General features: G+C 41.6%; 1 protein-coding gene across 5 annotated transcripts in view; it reads right to left on the reverse strand.

Annotated features, from left to right (window-relative positions):
• Positions 1-17183, reverse strand: part of tnrc18 (trinucleotide repeat containing 18) — a 62590-nt gene that overhangs the window by 29498 nt on the left and 15909 nt on the right. For all 5 annotated transcript variants that reach the window (XM_015047447.1, XM_015047444.1, XM_015047449.1 and 2 more), the window contains 4 exons: positions 10414-10554; positions 7358-7462; positions 5539-7209; positions 817-904 (listed from right to left, as the gene is read on the reverse strand). In XM_015047447.1, the coding sequence (XP_014902933.1) occupies positions 817-904; positions 5539-7209; positions 7358-7462; positions 10414-10554 (2005 nt within the window). The remainder of the gene's footprint in view (positions 1-816; positions 905-5538; positions 7210-7357; positions 7463-10413; positions 10555-17183) is intronic.

Raw genomic sequence — 17183 nt, forward strand, 5'->3', positions numbered from 1 at the left:
AATGTTTTTTCTCCCCCCTTGGTGAAAAAAAAAATTTTAGGGGGAAAAATTTTACGAAAAAAAAAAAAAAAAAAAAAAAAAAAAAAGACTTTTTTGTCGTTTTTAAAGATCTGCCTTTTTTAAGGATTCAAAACAAAGATAAACAAAAAATTACACACAAAAAAAGGATGCATCTTTGTTGTTCTGTGGATCAGAAAATGATGTACTACCCACTAATGATAAGAAAACCAGATCTAAATCCATTTTATTTGCACTTTTAGTCTCATTCTTTGTGAAACTTCAATGCAAATACTGAGGGATGAACTGAAAAACTGCTAAAAACCAGAGTTTGTTATTATATCTAAACTTAGAAACAACACCTAATTCTTTTGCACTTTTAGCCACAGTTACTAAGAGCCATTATGGAAGGCTGAAAGTGGCTCTTTGGGAGCTGGTCTAGTCAAAGTACAAACCTAAATCCAACTGAAAAACTTTAGCAACACTTGGAAAATTAAGATTTACAGATTTTTGCAGCTGTGTTGCAAAGAATAAAAGGAAAAATCCTCAAAAATCTGCGACTGTATTTAAACTGCAATGAAGACACTCAGGGAAGAACTCTACATGTTTATATTTCTATAAAAGTAAAACAACATATTTTCTTTACAACTTCCCAACTTTGCACTACTTTAAGTTGATTTATCACATAAAATCCTAATGAAACACATTGAAGCTGGTGGAAGTTATGAGAAAATGGAGAAACGAAAAGGTCACAGTCTGTAAGCACAGCAGAATTTATGTCGGAGCGAATAACAATAACCGAGAGCTGAGCTTCCTCACCTGATGACTTTCTCTTGCTCTCGCTCCAGCCGGCCGGCCAGCAGTCGGTCATCGTGGTGGCGAGCGCGCTCTTCACCTCGATCCTCGTCTGCACGCAGAAACCTCGTTTTACCACAATGTGCATACAATTAAATTACAAGAAAAAGCAGACGTGGAAAAAGTGAGAGAGAGGCACAGAGAGAGAAAGAGAGAGAGAGAGACACACAGAGAGAGAAAGAGAGAGACAGAGAGAGACACAGAGAGAGAGAGAGGACAAGGTAACACCAGCTAGATAATAGGGTGCGCGACACCACCTGTCAAAACAAGATGAGGAGCTGAAAACACAACGCTGGACGCGTGAAAAAACGCACACACACAAAAAAAAGTCCAGAGTGACAGTCAGCTCTCATCGATTAATAGTGAACGGCCACAAGAGAAGTGTGAGCATGCCACCACCGCCTCATTACTGCATTAACACACCGAGGGGCCCAAAAGCCTTCTGACTGTCAGAAGGGGGAAAAACTGACAGCAGCTCAACCAGGCTGTGCAAAATAAACATGAGGCTCTCCAAGCCGAATCCCCCCTGAAGCCCCTGAAGCCCCCTCCATCTCATCAGACTGGAGGTCCCCGGGCAGCAGAGGGGCTTAATACATGTGCTGCTGGACCCTTCAGCTCTGCTCCACACGTGTGTGTGTGTGTGTGTGTGTGAAGCCTCCAAAGAGACAGAGTACTTTAACAATCCCCTATATGCTCTGGAGGAAAGGCTTCGGTTACCAAGGCTACAGAGAGCCGTCCCACATGCTGGACAGGAAGACAGGAATGAGCGATGCTCCCTCCATCTAGGAGCCCAATGAATAAATATAATAAAAATAACATTTATTATGAATTTACATTAGGTCTATGATGACAAGATTTTAAATATCAGCTGGAAGGAAGAAAAAAGAAGGAAAAAAGATTAGATGGAAGGAAGAAAAGAAAGGGTAGAAAGAAGGATAAAAGGAATGGAAGAGAGAATCAATGAAAGAAAGTAAAAAAGGACAATAGGACTCAAGTACAGAAAAAGGAGATGAGTAAGAAAGGAATAAATGACCAGAGGGATGAAGTGAGGAAGGAAAAACACCATAAAAAGGAAAGAAAAGAAACAATGGAAAGAGGAATTACAAAGAAAGAAAAGAAAAGAAAAAAGAAAAAAACTGAACAAAGATGAAAGTGATGAAAAAAGGGAATAAAACAAAGAAGGATAGAGTCATGGGAGGAAATAAAAGAAGGGAGATAAGAAAGAAAGTAAACAAAACACAAAGAATGAATGAAGAACAAGAGGAAGAAAGGATCAAATTAAATACGTATGAAACGAAGGATCAACAGAGGAAAGAATGAAGAGTGGAAGAAAGAAGTCAAGTAGAGAAAGAAAGGACCAAAGAAGAAAGGAATAAAAGACATGAGGGATGAAGAGAGAAAGACACTGTAAAGAAAGAAAGGAATTGCAAAAGAAGAAAAGTAGTAAGGACAGAAGGAAGAAAAGAAGGAATGAAGAGCAAACTTAAAGAAGGATGGATGATGGAAGAACAAGTTCAGAGTCACTTTCTGTAGTCAGGACCAGCTGTGGGTCAGTGGATGAAGCTGTAGTGTTAAAATCTGATGGTTTCACCTTCATCGTTTGACCCTGGAGCCACTCGACCCCAGGTGACCTGCCAACCTGCATGTCGGTGGATAAATGACTGCAGGTTTGTGACTCTAATCAGCAGCATGACTAGAGCAGCATTCACAGTAGGAGTAAAGCTACAGTTTTATTCCTGAAACATTTAACATGCTGCTAATCAAGTCAAAACTCTGATCGTAAATCAGAACCCGATTGGTCCAGTTCTGACATATACCAGCGTTTTCTTAATTTAGCGCTTGTGTTACCAAGCAGATTACATTTGGAAACTGGAAACGTGTCTAGAAAATCTCAAAAGTGTAACGTTTGTTGAAGTTGAGTGAATTACGCAGCATGACTTCGTCTTTAAGAGGCATTTTAAAATGACACAAGCAACACCTGCTGCTGGCCTGATGACTGTTTACATGACATGAGGGCATTTTGATGATGCACCCTGATGTTTATGTAGGGATTTAGCCTCATCGCATTTCCCAAGAGTCCAGATAAGACCCGGCAGCAGGGATGTAGGAAACACTGGGAACGTCGGCCGAGACCTGGTGACCCATCTGTGATGTTAGACTCTATCTTCCCTTTATTAGTCAAACCTTTTATTTATTTTACTCCATCTGCACATCCATTGATTCTTGATTACTTGTCTTTTCCATCTACAGCTCGTTTAAATGTAAGAAATGTGACAGAGGAGGCAAAAACACAACATCTTACTTAGTGAGACAAAACTAACTTACAAGTAACAAGAATTAGGAGGTTGTTTTAAATCAATAATTCATAAATATTGATAAAAAAAAATTTCTAGTTTCACTGGCAGATTCTTTCACTTACAACATGGGGAAAATGTCTTGTAATTGAAATGATCTGCATTTTTATCAATACTTATCAATTATTGACTTAAAACAAGCTCTTATGTTTAGCTAAAAATTTACTTTTTAAGCTATTTGTCTTATTTCAAATGTACTTAAGATGTTTGCAGTGGAAACTAGAATAAAACTAAACACTTGGGAAGATTTTGTGTTTTTGCAGTGCAGAACTTCTTCCATCAGGAGAACATCACCATCAGATTATTGGATAAATATTATAATCACAAACATCTTGGTCAACACTTAATTTACTACTTAACATCAAAGCTGCACAAATTATCACATAACTCAGTAAAAAAAAAAAAGAGTAATAGTGTAGCTGAACATTGATTGGATGTAATGTTTGCTAGGATATAATATCAGTCTCTATATCAACAGTACATTTGACTATATGGATTGGTTTTCCTGGATGAATGAGTGGGCAGAGATGCTTACGCACTGATGAAATCAATCATTTTATGCATTTTTTTATAAATATTCTGCTGGAGCCAAAAATCTAAATTTTAACATTTTTTTCCCCCACCAGAGAGCCTAAGAAGTGTTCCTTGACAGGAAGCCAGGGTACGACAATAAATACCAGCAAACATTTATAGTTACTGCTACACACACACACTCAGAGTTACTTAAGATTGATCCATTGCTTAGCAACACAACCAGGGTCTTATTGTAATTCAGAGCCTGCTTGTAGCTTTCCACTGCACACAGGAGTGACAAGTTTAACGCAGAGGGGGAAGAGTGGAGTGAGGGAAGCCAAAGAAAACAGGACAGAAAGTGAAGGGGGCCTGAGGTGGGAAGAGGAGTGAGCACCTCTACAAAAGCCTCTTTAGAACGGAGGGAAGGGTGGAGACGCAACCCCAAAGAAAAGAGCAAAAGACAGAGGGAGAGGCGCTGAATAGCAGGAGGACAGAAGGAGCTCAATGGCACCCAGAGCGGAGGCCGAAACCAGGACAAAGACAAGACACCGAGCAGGAACCTTATAGCCGAGTGACCTTGGAGTCCAAGAATAGCATGTTTTACTGCAGGAGGGCCGACAGGTTCACACAAACGGCTCAGAGAAATGAACCAGTGACCAGAACCGGGGCAGTTTTCAGGAACACCAGCTGATTAGAAACTCCCAAAAACATCTCCACACACAACCTGTTGCAGTAAAAGGTAAATGAAGATTTAAGGAGCGCCGTTCAGATGGACTCTAGAGCTACTGGAGACATGTCTGCTGTTCATTTAGGCTGCGGGAGAGCGAGAGAGAGCTGAACTTCCTGCTTCCTAAAGATAACGGAAAGACTGAATGCATTACAGCTGGGGAGGCACAGATATTGATATCTTAACATCACATCGATGACTTTATCATTGCTTCTCTGCTTCAGGTAAACTACCCACAATCCTTTGCATCACTTTCACATGACCAAATAAATACCACAAGACCAATCTTGTCCCTTTCATCCTCCAAAAACAAACAGCAACAAGCTGGAAACAAGCATAAGCTTTAATTCTGGCCCAGTTTTATTTATTAGACTAATGTAAAAAAATTACTAATACCAGCCGATACCGATATAAGTGTTGATATACCGAGCATCCCTAACTAAAGAAAAGTCTAGAAAATAAACAGTAAAGCTTAAAATGTCCATTGCATTATTTTGTTTTAGCCTTAAAAAAGTAAAACCCTGTTTAAAAGCAGCTGCTCCCGGACACACCTGGTGTGACGTCGCCTCTAGTCACACCAGGTCGTCACTGATGACGAAGCTGGAAGGAAACAAGAAATTATACTGAGTTCTGCTCTTATATTAAAGCTCTTAAAGAGAAAACAGACTCAGGTAAAATGTGTATGAACAGGAGAGTCAAAGCAGGTCAATAATCCTATCTGCAACAGGCTTATTAATATTTTGCAAAGGTTCACAACACAGGTCACAGTGCAGGTCAAGACCTGAATGCCTCAAATAGCTGCAGAGGATTCGTGACTTTTTTACAATAAGGAAATGAATCTCCCATTATTCTCTAAAAGTGAAGTGAGGAATCATCTCAACCCTGTTCAGGTAGCGGTGGGGATCTACACCATGCGGAGTACGATTCTGACAGAAACCACGCAGGAGTGGAAAGCAGAAGCCAGCGAAGACGTCAATTTCACTCTAGGATTACTTTTTAGACCAATAAATAAAACAAGATAAACAAACAGGAAGCAGCAGAGAGTTTAAAGCAGCAACATCTAACTAGTTCAAGCTGAATAAGAGCCGTTACCTTTGATGGCCGTTTGCAGCAGGGGTCTCTGTGTGTCGGAGCCTCCGCTGGTTTGCTTACTGGAGCTCCCGCTGTCTCTCTGCCGCGCCACAGCGACGGCGATCCCAACGGGCGGGTGTCGCACCTCGCCCTCCCCCTCTCTGCCGAAGGAGCGGGCGCTGTCCGGCCGCTCCTGCTCCCTCTTCAGCTGAGGAGGGACCCTCAGCGCTCGTTCCTTTTCCCGCTCCCTTTCCTTTTCCCTCTCGCCACTCGTCCCGATGTTCCCCAGACCGCCGAAAGGCCCCCTCCCATCCATGATGTGCCTGGAAGACGTGGGCCCCTCGGCGGCAAAGTTCCCGCTGTATTTAATCAAACTCTGCATGGCAGAAACCTCTGCAGAATCCGAATCAGCGGACCCTGCGGGCCGAAAAAGCCCCGACTGGTCCAGGTAGCGCCTCTGGCTGCCCTCCTCGGCCGCGCGCCCATGTCCGTGCGTTTGTGGCGAATGACTGTGGGAGGACTGCGAGCTGTTGGGTCGATGCGACGAGTGAGGGGAACCGGACTTCTGGGTCTGCGACGGCTGGTTGTGAGGAGCGGAGAGATTGTGTCCGTGCTGGGCCGCCAATGCGGCCATGTGATTGGTGGCGTAGTTGGCCGACGGGGTCATGGCGTTCCACTTAGACTCTGACCCGATGCCGACTCTGAGCGAGTGTTTGGAGAGGTCCCTGGTTTCTGGACTGAAGCGGGATCGGCCTGAGGAGAAAGACGTGTCCTGGTTTCGTTTACTGAGAGAACCGTTGGAGCAAATGACAGAACCTTCCTCTCTTTGATTGGTCGTTTCGCTTGACTGGGAGAGCCGAGGATGCTCCATGAGGCTTTTCTCATGAAACCTGTAGCTCTCCCTGTCTCTGTCTCTGTCCCTGTCCCTCTCCCTCTCCCTGTCTCGTTCAAGCTCTTTGTCTCTGTGTTTGTTGTCCCGGGCCTGAGAAGCGATCTGGATGGGCCCTACCCGCTCGTCGTAAACCTCCACAGAAGGCACATACGTGGGCGCGCTGACTCGCTGCTCTCTGGGCGTGGGGAGGTGGGGAAGACCGGCGCTGGGCTGCTGTAACGGAGGGGGGAGGACGTAGGAGACGTGCAGTGTCCCGGCCGCTGTGGCCATGGACTCGTTCCTCCGCTGCCGCTCGGAAGGAGAGTTGGAGTTGTTGGAGTTGGAGTTGTGGCTGTGGTGGGGTCGAGAAGCGCCCTCCTCTTCCCAACCCCTTCGGTCTTTCTCCGAACCGAGGAACCGGCCCTCACTGAGAGGGAACGAGGGCTGAGGAGGCGACAGTCTGGATCGGGTCTCCACCGCCAAAGGGTGAGAGGAGTGTAACTTTTGCTGGTGAGGATGAAAGGACCAAGCGTCCCTCTCTCTGTCTCTGTCCGTCTCATGGTCCTTGTCTCGGTCCCGATCTCTGCTCACCTTGCGGTCGTCCTCGCCTCGTGTCTCCTGCGTCAGATCCACCACGCTGTGCGGCCGCGGCTCTTCGCGCAGACGCTCCCTCTCCCTGTCCCTCTCTGTCCGATACGTCCTGTCCCTGACCCCGTCCCGGGACGTCCTCTGGGGAGGCGTAGAGCTGGAAGGGGCGGCCGAAGACGCAGGCGGAGGGTGCAGAGGTGATTGGTTCAGTGAGGACGTCAGGAAGTATCCGTCTGAACGAAAACAAATCCAAAGTTTTGTTTGCACAGATTATTTCAGAGGAAAAACACCAACAGCGGACGGCAAAAGTAATCAGATCATGAAGACAAACAATTTTGGACGTGATTGTCTCCATGATTGCGGCTGTAAGGGGTGACTGACCTTTGTGAGGATCATAGAGAGGATGTTGGGAGAGCGAGGACGTCTCCAGGCGGCCCAGAGATAAGTAGGGACTGGAGTAAAGGCTGCTTGGGAGGGGAGGGTAGCCTGGCAGGGACAAAAAGAGAAACAGAGCATGTTATATAAGCATCACCAGTAACTGCTTCAAAATGTAATTATTTAGGCTTTGCTCAAGTAAAAAAGACTCAAGATGTTAAATTTTGTTTTTCTGACAGCAATTTGTGACAGAAAAAAAAAACTTTAAAAAGATTTATGCCTAACTTTCTCTAATGCTTGATAGAAGGAAATAATCAAATATACATTTTAGGTCATTTCATCGTTTTGTCTCCCCAGACTCACATTTTAAGAACCAAATGGAGTGAAGAATAACTTCACGACTGAGTAATAAACACAATTATGAAAATTTGCAGGTTCACTTTTAAATTGCTTCAAGTGTTTCACTGTTAGAAACCGGAGAGGATTCTATCAATTAGCTTTAAAATCTTGTTATATCTTCTCCCCTTTGATCTATTAATCTCAAACCTTAAATCTTAAACACGGCACAGGACAGGTTGGCTCCTTCAGCCAGACGTTATTAGCCATATTTATCAATCTGATCCTGATATCCATTAGAAGTTGTGTGAAAATTCAGGACATTCTGAAAAGTCAAACTTTACGCTGATGATCTATTACTATTTGTTTCCAACCTCCAAGAGAAATCCAGCTCAGTACAGAGCGTTTTTATAGAACTGCACTGGGTGGGGTGTAGTTTTTTTATTGTTAAAGTAATAATAATAAAAAGATTTCAATGAAAATATTTTGAGGAAAAAGAAAAACAGTCTCCTGGATTATTATACAAAATAAAACATGTCTCAGACTGGAGAAAAATTAGGAATTCGGACATGACGGAGATATTAAATGAATTTTCCAAATAATCTGATTTAATATTGTTCCAGCTGATGGCATAGTCATCTGGTCCTCGGTCCCTTCAGGTTGTTGAGCCAAAGTCTGCCCACTGGGCAGCTGCTGCTCTCAGAGACTAGATCTTAATTTAGATCCCCGCCTTGGAAACTTCTAAACCCTCCCACTGTATCTATAAAAAACAAAACAATGACCAACAATACCAAGGGAAGGAACTAATAAAAGATCAAAGTTTAATGTTAAAAATGGATCAGCGAAATAACAACAAGAATGCTTTGTTAAAAGTTTAAAAACTGTTAATACTCTTGCACAAAGCTCTGGAAATAAAAAAACTAAACAAACCTGTCCGCCTACATGGAAAACTCAGCGGAGAAGAGCGGTGGGATTGTTATGGGATAGAAGACAGGGGCTGCAAAGTGGGAACTCGAAAACGGCACGGTGGTTTAAGAGTGAAGGTATGCAGGAGGAGTTTCTCGTAAAGCTGCCTTTAACCGCAGATAACAGCTGCACACGAACTCCAGCGGCTTGCAGCTCCGGCTGGAAACGTCTGCAGCTTTTAAAAACATTAGCTGCTCTTACAGTCAGACATCAGGTATTAGGAATCTCTCTCTCAGCCTGAGTCGGATGTCTTTCATATCAAAGGAAGTGAGTTGTGTGGCTTTTGCAGCCTGTGGGCAGAACCGAGTTCTTTTAGCTTCAGATACCAAAGCATCAATTAGAGATAAACTTAGATCAAGTGTCCAAGTTCAGTCATTCATGTGATATCTCCTCCTCCTTTGTCAGAATATAAAGTCAAACAGCCTCTCGGTTGCAGATTTATGAATTATAACCGCAGACTTCAACGTATTTTATTGGGATTTGAACACAAAGTAGCCATTAATTAAGAGCAGTGCTACATCCATCGTCTGAAAACGGGAAGAGCGTGGGACAGTGGCAAACCTTCTAAGACACGGACGTCCAACGAAGGAAGTGTTAAAACCAGGAAGAACCAGAATCAAATCTGGAACAAACTTCAAGATACCGAAACGCTGAGATTCCTTTAAGAGTTGCATTTGATCAGCAGTAAGTGGAACATGGATCAACTTGGTGATTTAGATGACGGGATTTGGAAATGTGATGTTTAATGCTCGTTTCATAGTTGATTATTGTATCATGACAGAAGGTTTTTTCACTGTAACAGAAACAAACTTTGTTTGTTTTAAATGTAGTTATGAAACATCCTGGCATGGTATCAGTTCATTTATGTATCTCAAACCTTGATCTGTGATTGTTTGTTTTTATTGTAAAAGGTGTAGCAGGGCAGGAGATTAAAAAACCCCATAAAAATATAAGCTTCCTTTATGGAGGTCAGAGTTATTACTGTTACTGGAGGAAGCTTAAGGTCGACCAGTGAGTTACAATCACAGATGTAATCACTAGCCTGTTCCTTACCCTTGGCAAGTCCTTGGATTAGAGAAAGTAGCTCAAGAAGAAGAAAGAAGTCTATAAAAAACCTAATCACACAGTTTCCAATCTGAATCACTGAATGCATCACCTTAGAGGCACAAAAACCCAATCAGTTTTAAAGGAAATCTTAACTGCGATCCGTTTGTCCTTCTCTCTCTACGCTTGGTGCCAGCATGCGGTGTAAGATGCCTTTCCTCCTATCTGACCTTCCACCCAGATGCGACGCGATAAGGAGTCACAAAAAGACACAAGGGAACGAAGGGAGACGCAAGATTTAATCACTTGCTGAGCGGCCCTGAACAAAGGCACCCGGGACTAAAGAGAGCACGGAGAAAGATGTCACGGAAAAGTGGGGCAGCGGCGCTGCATAGAGGCGGACTGAGATGCGCAGAGCAGGATGAAGGAGAAAAAGATAGATTACAGTAAGAGAGGACGGGCGAATGAAAGAAAGCGAAGGACTGGTTGAGGACAGAGAGGGAGAGACGGATTTAGGACGGAGCTGAGAGAGGAGCCGCCGGCCGTGACACAGAAATGGAACGGGATCCGGCTGGTGGGAGCAGAAGCAGAAGAAGAACGGGCCATCTGGGGATTGAGCTCCAGCAAAAAAAAAAAAAAAGTCCCGAAACCGTGGCAACGCTCTTGTCTGAGTTATCGGCGGACAGAGAAGTCGGGAGTTTCGTCGGGTTATTTACCTTCGTGAGCGTGCGACGCCCACAGCTGAGCCATCTGCAGACCGCTGGGATTGGCCGACCTGTACGCGGGGTCAGAGGTCAACGAGGAGGGGCCTGGGTAACCTGACAGGAAGGGACTGGAGCCTGTCGGGAAGGCCTCGCCTGCGAGAAAGAACAGAGACTCTCAGTCACACAGAAAAACCACCAGAACCGAAGTTTAAAAAAAAAAAAAAAAAACACACAACGCGAATTGATTTTTATTCTTGTGCTTTTATGTCTGGGATTGGGGAGCTCAATCAATACGCGCTGATGTTTCTGTTCTGTAATCACATTACTACTGAAGCGCTCCATCTCAACAACACAGACCACAGACAGGCTGGCCGGAGGAGACGGTTCACGGCCGAAAACCACAACAGAGCGGAGGCGAGGAGGGAATCCGTCTGCCAGCGACCGGCTGATTAACACCATCAAAATAAAGATGGCGCACGGCGACAGCCAGCGATGGGCAGCATGGACTTTTATCACGATATTTCACGGCACTATTGCGATAACGATAAAAATGACAATGTAAAACTATTTGTTACTTCTTGTTTAGGTGACAGTATGGCGCCTAATTCACAGCGGCACAAACACAAATATTGTTCTTGAAATGTGATTCAAACTGCACATAGTAACTACATTTAATCCAATTAGTTTTAATTATTGAAGCTTTCATGGAAGAATAGTAAAAAAAATAATGTAATTTATAATATTTCTATTTCTTTTTTAAACATTAATTGAAGTTAATTGAGAAAACGAGAAATAAAAATTTTTCCGATCAGAATTTTTGGCAACACTTAATTTGCATAAGACTGACAACAGCAGTCATGAGCATGAAGGAGTCTTCATGAATGCTTATGTCTGTTGTCATTAAGTTTTACTCGGTAAATAATGACAGTTTTTGACTTTTTAAACAAGTTTTAATGTGACAGTGCTTTAAAAGTGTCATTATTTAACAAATAATTCAAAGTTGACACTGTTAACGCAACTTTTAACACAACTTTGCATTTAAAGTGTAATTATTTACTGAATAACACTTCATGACAACAGTCAAACATTTAGAAAAACTCCTTTACATTCCTAACAGGTGTTATATTAATAACAGTGTCATATCAGTCTTATGCACACACCTTCAAATAAAGTGTTACAGATTTTTTTTTACAGTAAACAATAAATGCTCACCTCTACAAACAGAACATTACAAACTGTTTTGGTAAAGTTTTCATGCCCCTCGAACTTTTCAGTATTTTTGTCATGTTACATCAAAATAAAATGCATATCTAGTCCCGTCACAATAGCAAATGTTGCTGGATGATAAATTGTCCCAGAACTTATTGTGATATTGATACATGATAATATTGTTGTTTTGAGATCATTTTCAAGTAATGCGATAGTAATAATGGCAAAATGATGCCAGAACACATTCTCAAGAATAAATCAACTTTAAATTCTAATCAGCGTTTAATCACTGGAACTGTAGTGGATTTGAAATATCCAAAATAAAGAAGACGACAAATAAAATGAATTATGAAGTCTATAAACAAAACTGTCTTTCAAAAAGGGATAGTTGAGACCAAACTGCAGACTGAAGACCAGTTCTGGTAGAAAGAAAAGAGAAAAACGATAAACCAAGAAACTGAATATTACTGAGTTTCCTGTCATTCATAATGTGATTAATTGATTTATTGTTTATTGTGACAGGCGTGTGTATGTCGTGAGAATTTTAGAGAAAAACCACAAAGTAGCACATATTTGCAAACCAGAAACATCAGGAGGGTAATCTGATGAGACGAGACCAAAACAGGACATTCTGGCTTACATGCAAAACGGTACGACTGTGAAACACAGCGGTGGCAGCATCATGCCAGCTGGACGCTTTTCTTCTTCATGGAAAGATGGATGTGAATCACTCAGAGATTGAATAAATCAGTAATGGTGTACGTAGCTATAGATACATGATCAATATCATACGAAGGCGTATTAGGACCACTGTAGAAAGGAGAAGTAAATTTCCACCAAAAAAGTTTTGAGATGTCAGACATTTTTGAGAAATTTTCTGAGTTTCAAAGTCAATTTTTTTTTTTTTCAAATTCAGAAATTTACTTGCTTTCTAGATGGAAATCGTCTCAGATTCATGGAGGGAGATTTTTTTCCTCCTCTTCTTTTTCTGTCTACAACGGCCAGAGTAAGCCACCGTACTATCAACAGACACCCTGTTCGATAGCGTTCAATAAATTCACTGAACTCCGATCCAGAACCGCACGGCATTCTGGGAGATGTAGGCAGAGGGAAGGTCACATCGCCCGGTCCTAATCAGAGATGGTTGGAGCTGCAGCAGCCGTTAAAGGCTCTTGAAATCACGTGCGCTCTGATCAAAGCCAATTCCTCCATGAGTCCTCGTAAAACAATACCATATCTGAATATGATACAGATATCGATTGTTTTTATTTGACTCTGCCCTTTCTGTGTTCTCACCAAGAACACACACACACACACACACACACACACACACCCTCTGAATCATTACTGCCTGCTTTGGTCCTCTAAGGAGTTTCATGGTTTAGCCAACCCCCAACATCACCACCAGCATGACCATCATCCTCCTCATCCTCGCCCATTACTGCACTGCCATTACCCTGATAAACCTAACCATGTGTGTAGGGGGCGGCGGGGAAAGGGACCGAACGTGTGTGTGTGTGTGTGTGTATGTTTCTGTATGACTCCGGTGGGAATCTCAGACATGCCGAGTTCCCCCTGCATCTAAATCAGTACATTAAAGGTGCAGTCCGTCAGCGCCTGTGCACCCTCTCTCTCACACACACTCCGCACTTCAAATCAATACCAAATGCAGCTTTCCAATTAATCACAGGGCTGTGTGAATATATATATACACACACATATATACAGCAATAATGCATTCAGCCTTTATTCTCTGCTCTGAAAACACAGCGTAGGTGGATCCTTCCACACCCGGGCTTATTACATAGAGATTTATTAAGGTCTCACCGTGTTTGTATGGATGTGTGCATGTGCGTGTGCGCGCAAGTGTGTGTGTGTGTGTGTGTGTGTGTGTGCATGCATGCGTGGGTTTGTGCTCCATGTGTTTAAGGGCAACATTGTGTTTTGTGGTTGCAGTGGCTTGGTGAATGATCCCACATGTGCAAACAGCACTCTGTGTGTGTGTGTGTGTGTGTGTGTGTGTGTGTGCGCGCGCGCGCGTGTGGATTGGTGGCCCTTCGAGTCAGAGATTCTCACACGCACGCACCAATCTGCATTACTCCTCATCCAGTTATGTGAACATACAGGGCCGGATTCACAAGGATGCGGGCCCCTGGGCTGGAGCGAGTTTTAGTGCCCTATCCTCTAAAAAATAAAAATAAAATTATTTTACTAATGAAAACTACAGGACATTAAGGTCTGAAAATAAAATCTTTTTTTTTTTTTAATACCAGATTTCCTTGCTTTCGTTTCTAAAAAGAATTTACAAATGACAGAAAATATTGTCAAAAAGTGGCTTTTCTTTCAATAATCCCTTCTGTGAGTTGTACAAAGGCATATTGGAGCGAGACTACAATTTATTTTTAATTATTTTTTAATTACAAGAATGTAGTAACAATATTAGCACAATAAAGACTCAATTTTACCAGAGCAACAACTTAAAGTTTTGAGGAATAAAGTCGTTTTTATGAGGAAAAAGTTTCTAGACTTATAAAGATCAGATGTGAGTCAGTCATTTGGTCGATTGTTTCAAAGTCCTGCTACTAATTACTCATTTTAATTTTTATTGTACATTTTGAAGTTCTCATAGAGTTACTATCTCATTCTCCTAATACTACAACTTTATTCTGGTAATACTAAAATTTATTTTTATATTATTTCAACTTTGTTGAATGATTGCATTCTTGTAATGTTAAGACTTTATGCTCATAACAAAAAAAATAGTAGCCTGGGCCTAATAATCTATTGACCTTTAAAATTAAAATATGTAGAAGCTGTAAACTTCACAAACAAGATGGCGCCACTCTGAACTGTAAAAACCCAAGGAGTGCACTGGTGAAAAAACAGTCCAATTTAAAAGAAAATAAATGTTCAAAAACAAAAAATTGGATTAACTGATAAAACCGATTTATCACCCAGCCTTAAATAAGCAATAAACAAGTAATGTAATACTTCATGTCCAACAGCTCTATGTTGTTTCAACTATTACTTCATTATTTTCAACTACCTGAATATTGTTTGTCTTCATAAAAATCCCCGAAATATGATTACAACTCACTTGTTATTGGACTAAGAGTGAGATATAAATCACAACTTCTGCAAAACAAACATTTATTAAAATAAAAGAATAAAAAACGGATCCCCCCCCAAAAAAAAAAAAAAAAATCAGACTGAATTCAACAACACAACGTATCCATTCAGAAAGACTCAAGCGGTTCATAAATTTGGCAATCAGGTCACCAGCAGCAGCTGAGGTTGAACTTAACTGAACAGTCAGCACCCGGCGATGTCATCAGCCCATTGTTCTCTCTGCGGAGCTAATTTCGTTTAAGGCAATTTCATTCTGAAGCCGAGAAAGCAGGTTCTGCCGGAAACATCAAGAGCTGCGACAAAGAGGTGATTACAAGACATTCATGCTCCGAATGCCAGCGTGACTCGTTGCTCATCACTCAGCCCGGATCACAACATGGTGGCAACACAGGAAATTGAGTTTTGTAAATATGCCAAGAATTATCAAAGTCATAAATCAATGCTTTGTAGAGGAATTTACAAGTCAACGCATAATCACCACCTTGCAAAATTAGTCACACTCCATTAAATAACACAGTTCTGATTTGTTCCGTTTCTTTTGTTGAGGCGTTGCTTTTCTTGGAGTTATTTGACATCCCCAAAGCTCAAACGACTCCTGAACTCTGACCCCAAATCCCAGCGGAGTTGAAAAGCAAACTTCATGAACGCGGAGCAGAACCAAAAGTTTTCTAACCATTCGGCCAGACAGAAAATGAAAGAGGAGCAGCAAAAACAAATGAGGTGGATTAGCAGTGCCTGCGAACAAATGAAGGTGTCGTTGCTGTGAAATATCGTCTCTGCTGCCTGGAAACTGAGCTGTTAGCATGTTACGGCATCAGGCTGTCATGAGGCGTCATAAGGCAACTTCAGAGTCATTGCAGGGCTGACAACAGCATCAGCATCTCTGAAAATACTTGGATGATATTAAATATGGCAACATTTCATTTTGCTTCAGCAGAAATAAAGGATTTTTGAGTCTCATCCACACTTATTTTGATGAAACAACACAAATGTGTGCATAATTCAGGGTTTATACATCTTTTTATTTTGAATTTAGTACTTCAATAGATTTTCTAAGGCACAAGAAAAATATCTAGTTGTGTTTAATCACCTGTGAGTTTCTGTAAAATAAAGTACCAGGATGATGCTAAGGTCTGAACAAGCACTGCAGGCAGGGGGCACCCTGGGTAATTTTTCTGCAAGTTGCATCAGCTCCTTTTAGGAAGCTGACACCAAGATTAGTCAGGCCTGGATTAGATAATCCTAAAGTAAACAGAGAATCTTTAGAGTGAGTTTTATCTACCATTACTCTGTTTGTAGACGTTCCAACATGAAGAGGAGCTTTACTGTACTGACTAAATCAGACCCGGCTTCAATCTCTGAACTACGAAAAGTGGCAAACCAAAACTTTTAAGTTTTATAATGAGTGTTTATCTTTCTCTCAGTAACTCAAACCAAACAGATCGATAAGACGAAAAAAAAAAATCAGGATCTGATTTGATGTTGTGATTTTAGGAATAATAGAATATTAAATTAAATGCTGTTTAGAGTGTAATTCTTTTTCTTTTACATATTTTACACCGAATTTATTCACATGGGGTGATTTTTTTTTTTTTTTTTACACGGTTATCTCCTGGAAACTGATTTTAAAAAATTCCAAACTTTTCAATTTTTCGAGATTGTGAAGGAACTCCAATATCTTTCAGGGTTTCCCCCAGTGTTTTATAAGCCTGGCGGGCCACCAGGCTTTACTTGTGCCCCCACCAGGCTGCGCTCTGCTTATTTATCCAAGTCTTTTAAAAATGTTTTCATTTTTTAAGACTTTATAGTTGGTGTTCAGTTGTTAATCTTCCAATAACTCATAATTATCAAGTGATATTTTCAAATTTCCTGTCAACTTTAAACATTTTTTAACTCAAAAACACAACGAGCCGCTGGATGAATGACTGCCCTAGCGCCCCAACCACCAGGCTTAGCAAGTTTTCTGGGGGAAACCTTGTCTTTACTTTCTTATAAAAAAATAAGAGATCACCGAGTTTCCTCAAACATGCTTAAGAAAAGAATAAAATATTGCAAGCTCATCATATTCCTTTCACAAAAACCTGGTTTATTTGGGTCCTGAAGCCTATAAGTCAACCAGTATTTCATTGAAGGGTGTCAGAAGAAAAAGGGGGCTCATCTATATATATGTATATATATAAACCTTTATTATCTTCTTATTTAATTCATCAGATAAATCCCAATCAACTACATCCAGGTCTGTGTTAGTAATACGAGAAAGCGCGCTTCTCCTTCCACATGGGGCAGGTATCGCGTGAAATTGATGTTATTCTGTCCAATTATTCTCACTTTCTAATTGCTACCTGCTATGTTTAGGGAGTTGCACTCGTAAACATCCCTCCGAGGAAGCTGAACAGAATTCATTTACGACCTCCACATGTTAAAAGTTGTATTAATGTCGGCGG

This window comes from Poecilia latipinna, unplaced genomic scaffold, assembly GCF_001443285.1.
Source record: "Poecilia latipinna isolate Pla-1442-1.1 unplaced genomic scaffold, P_latipinna-1.0 Scaffold827, whole genome shotgun sequence".
NCBI lineage: Eukaryota > Metazoa > Chordata > Actinopteri > Cyprinodontiformes > Poeciliidae > Poecilia > Poecilia latipinna.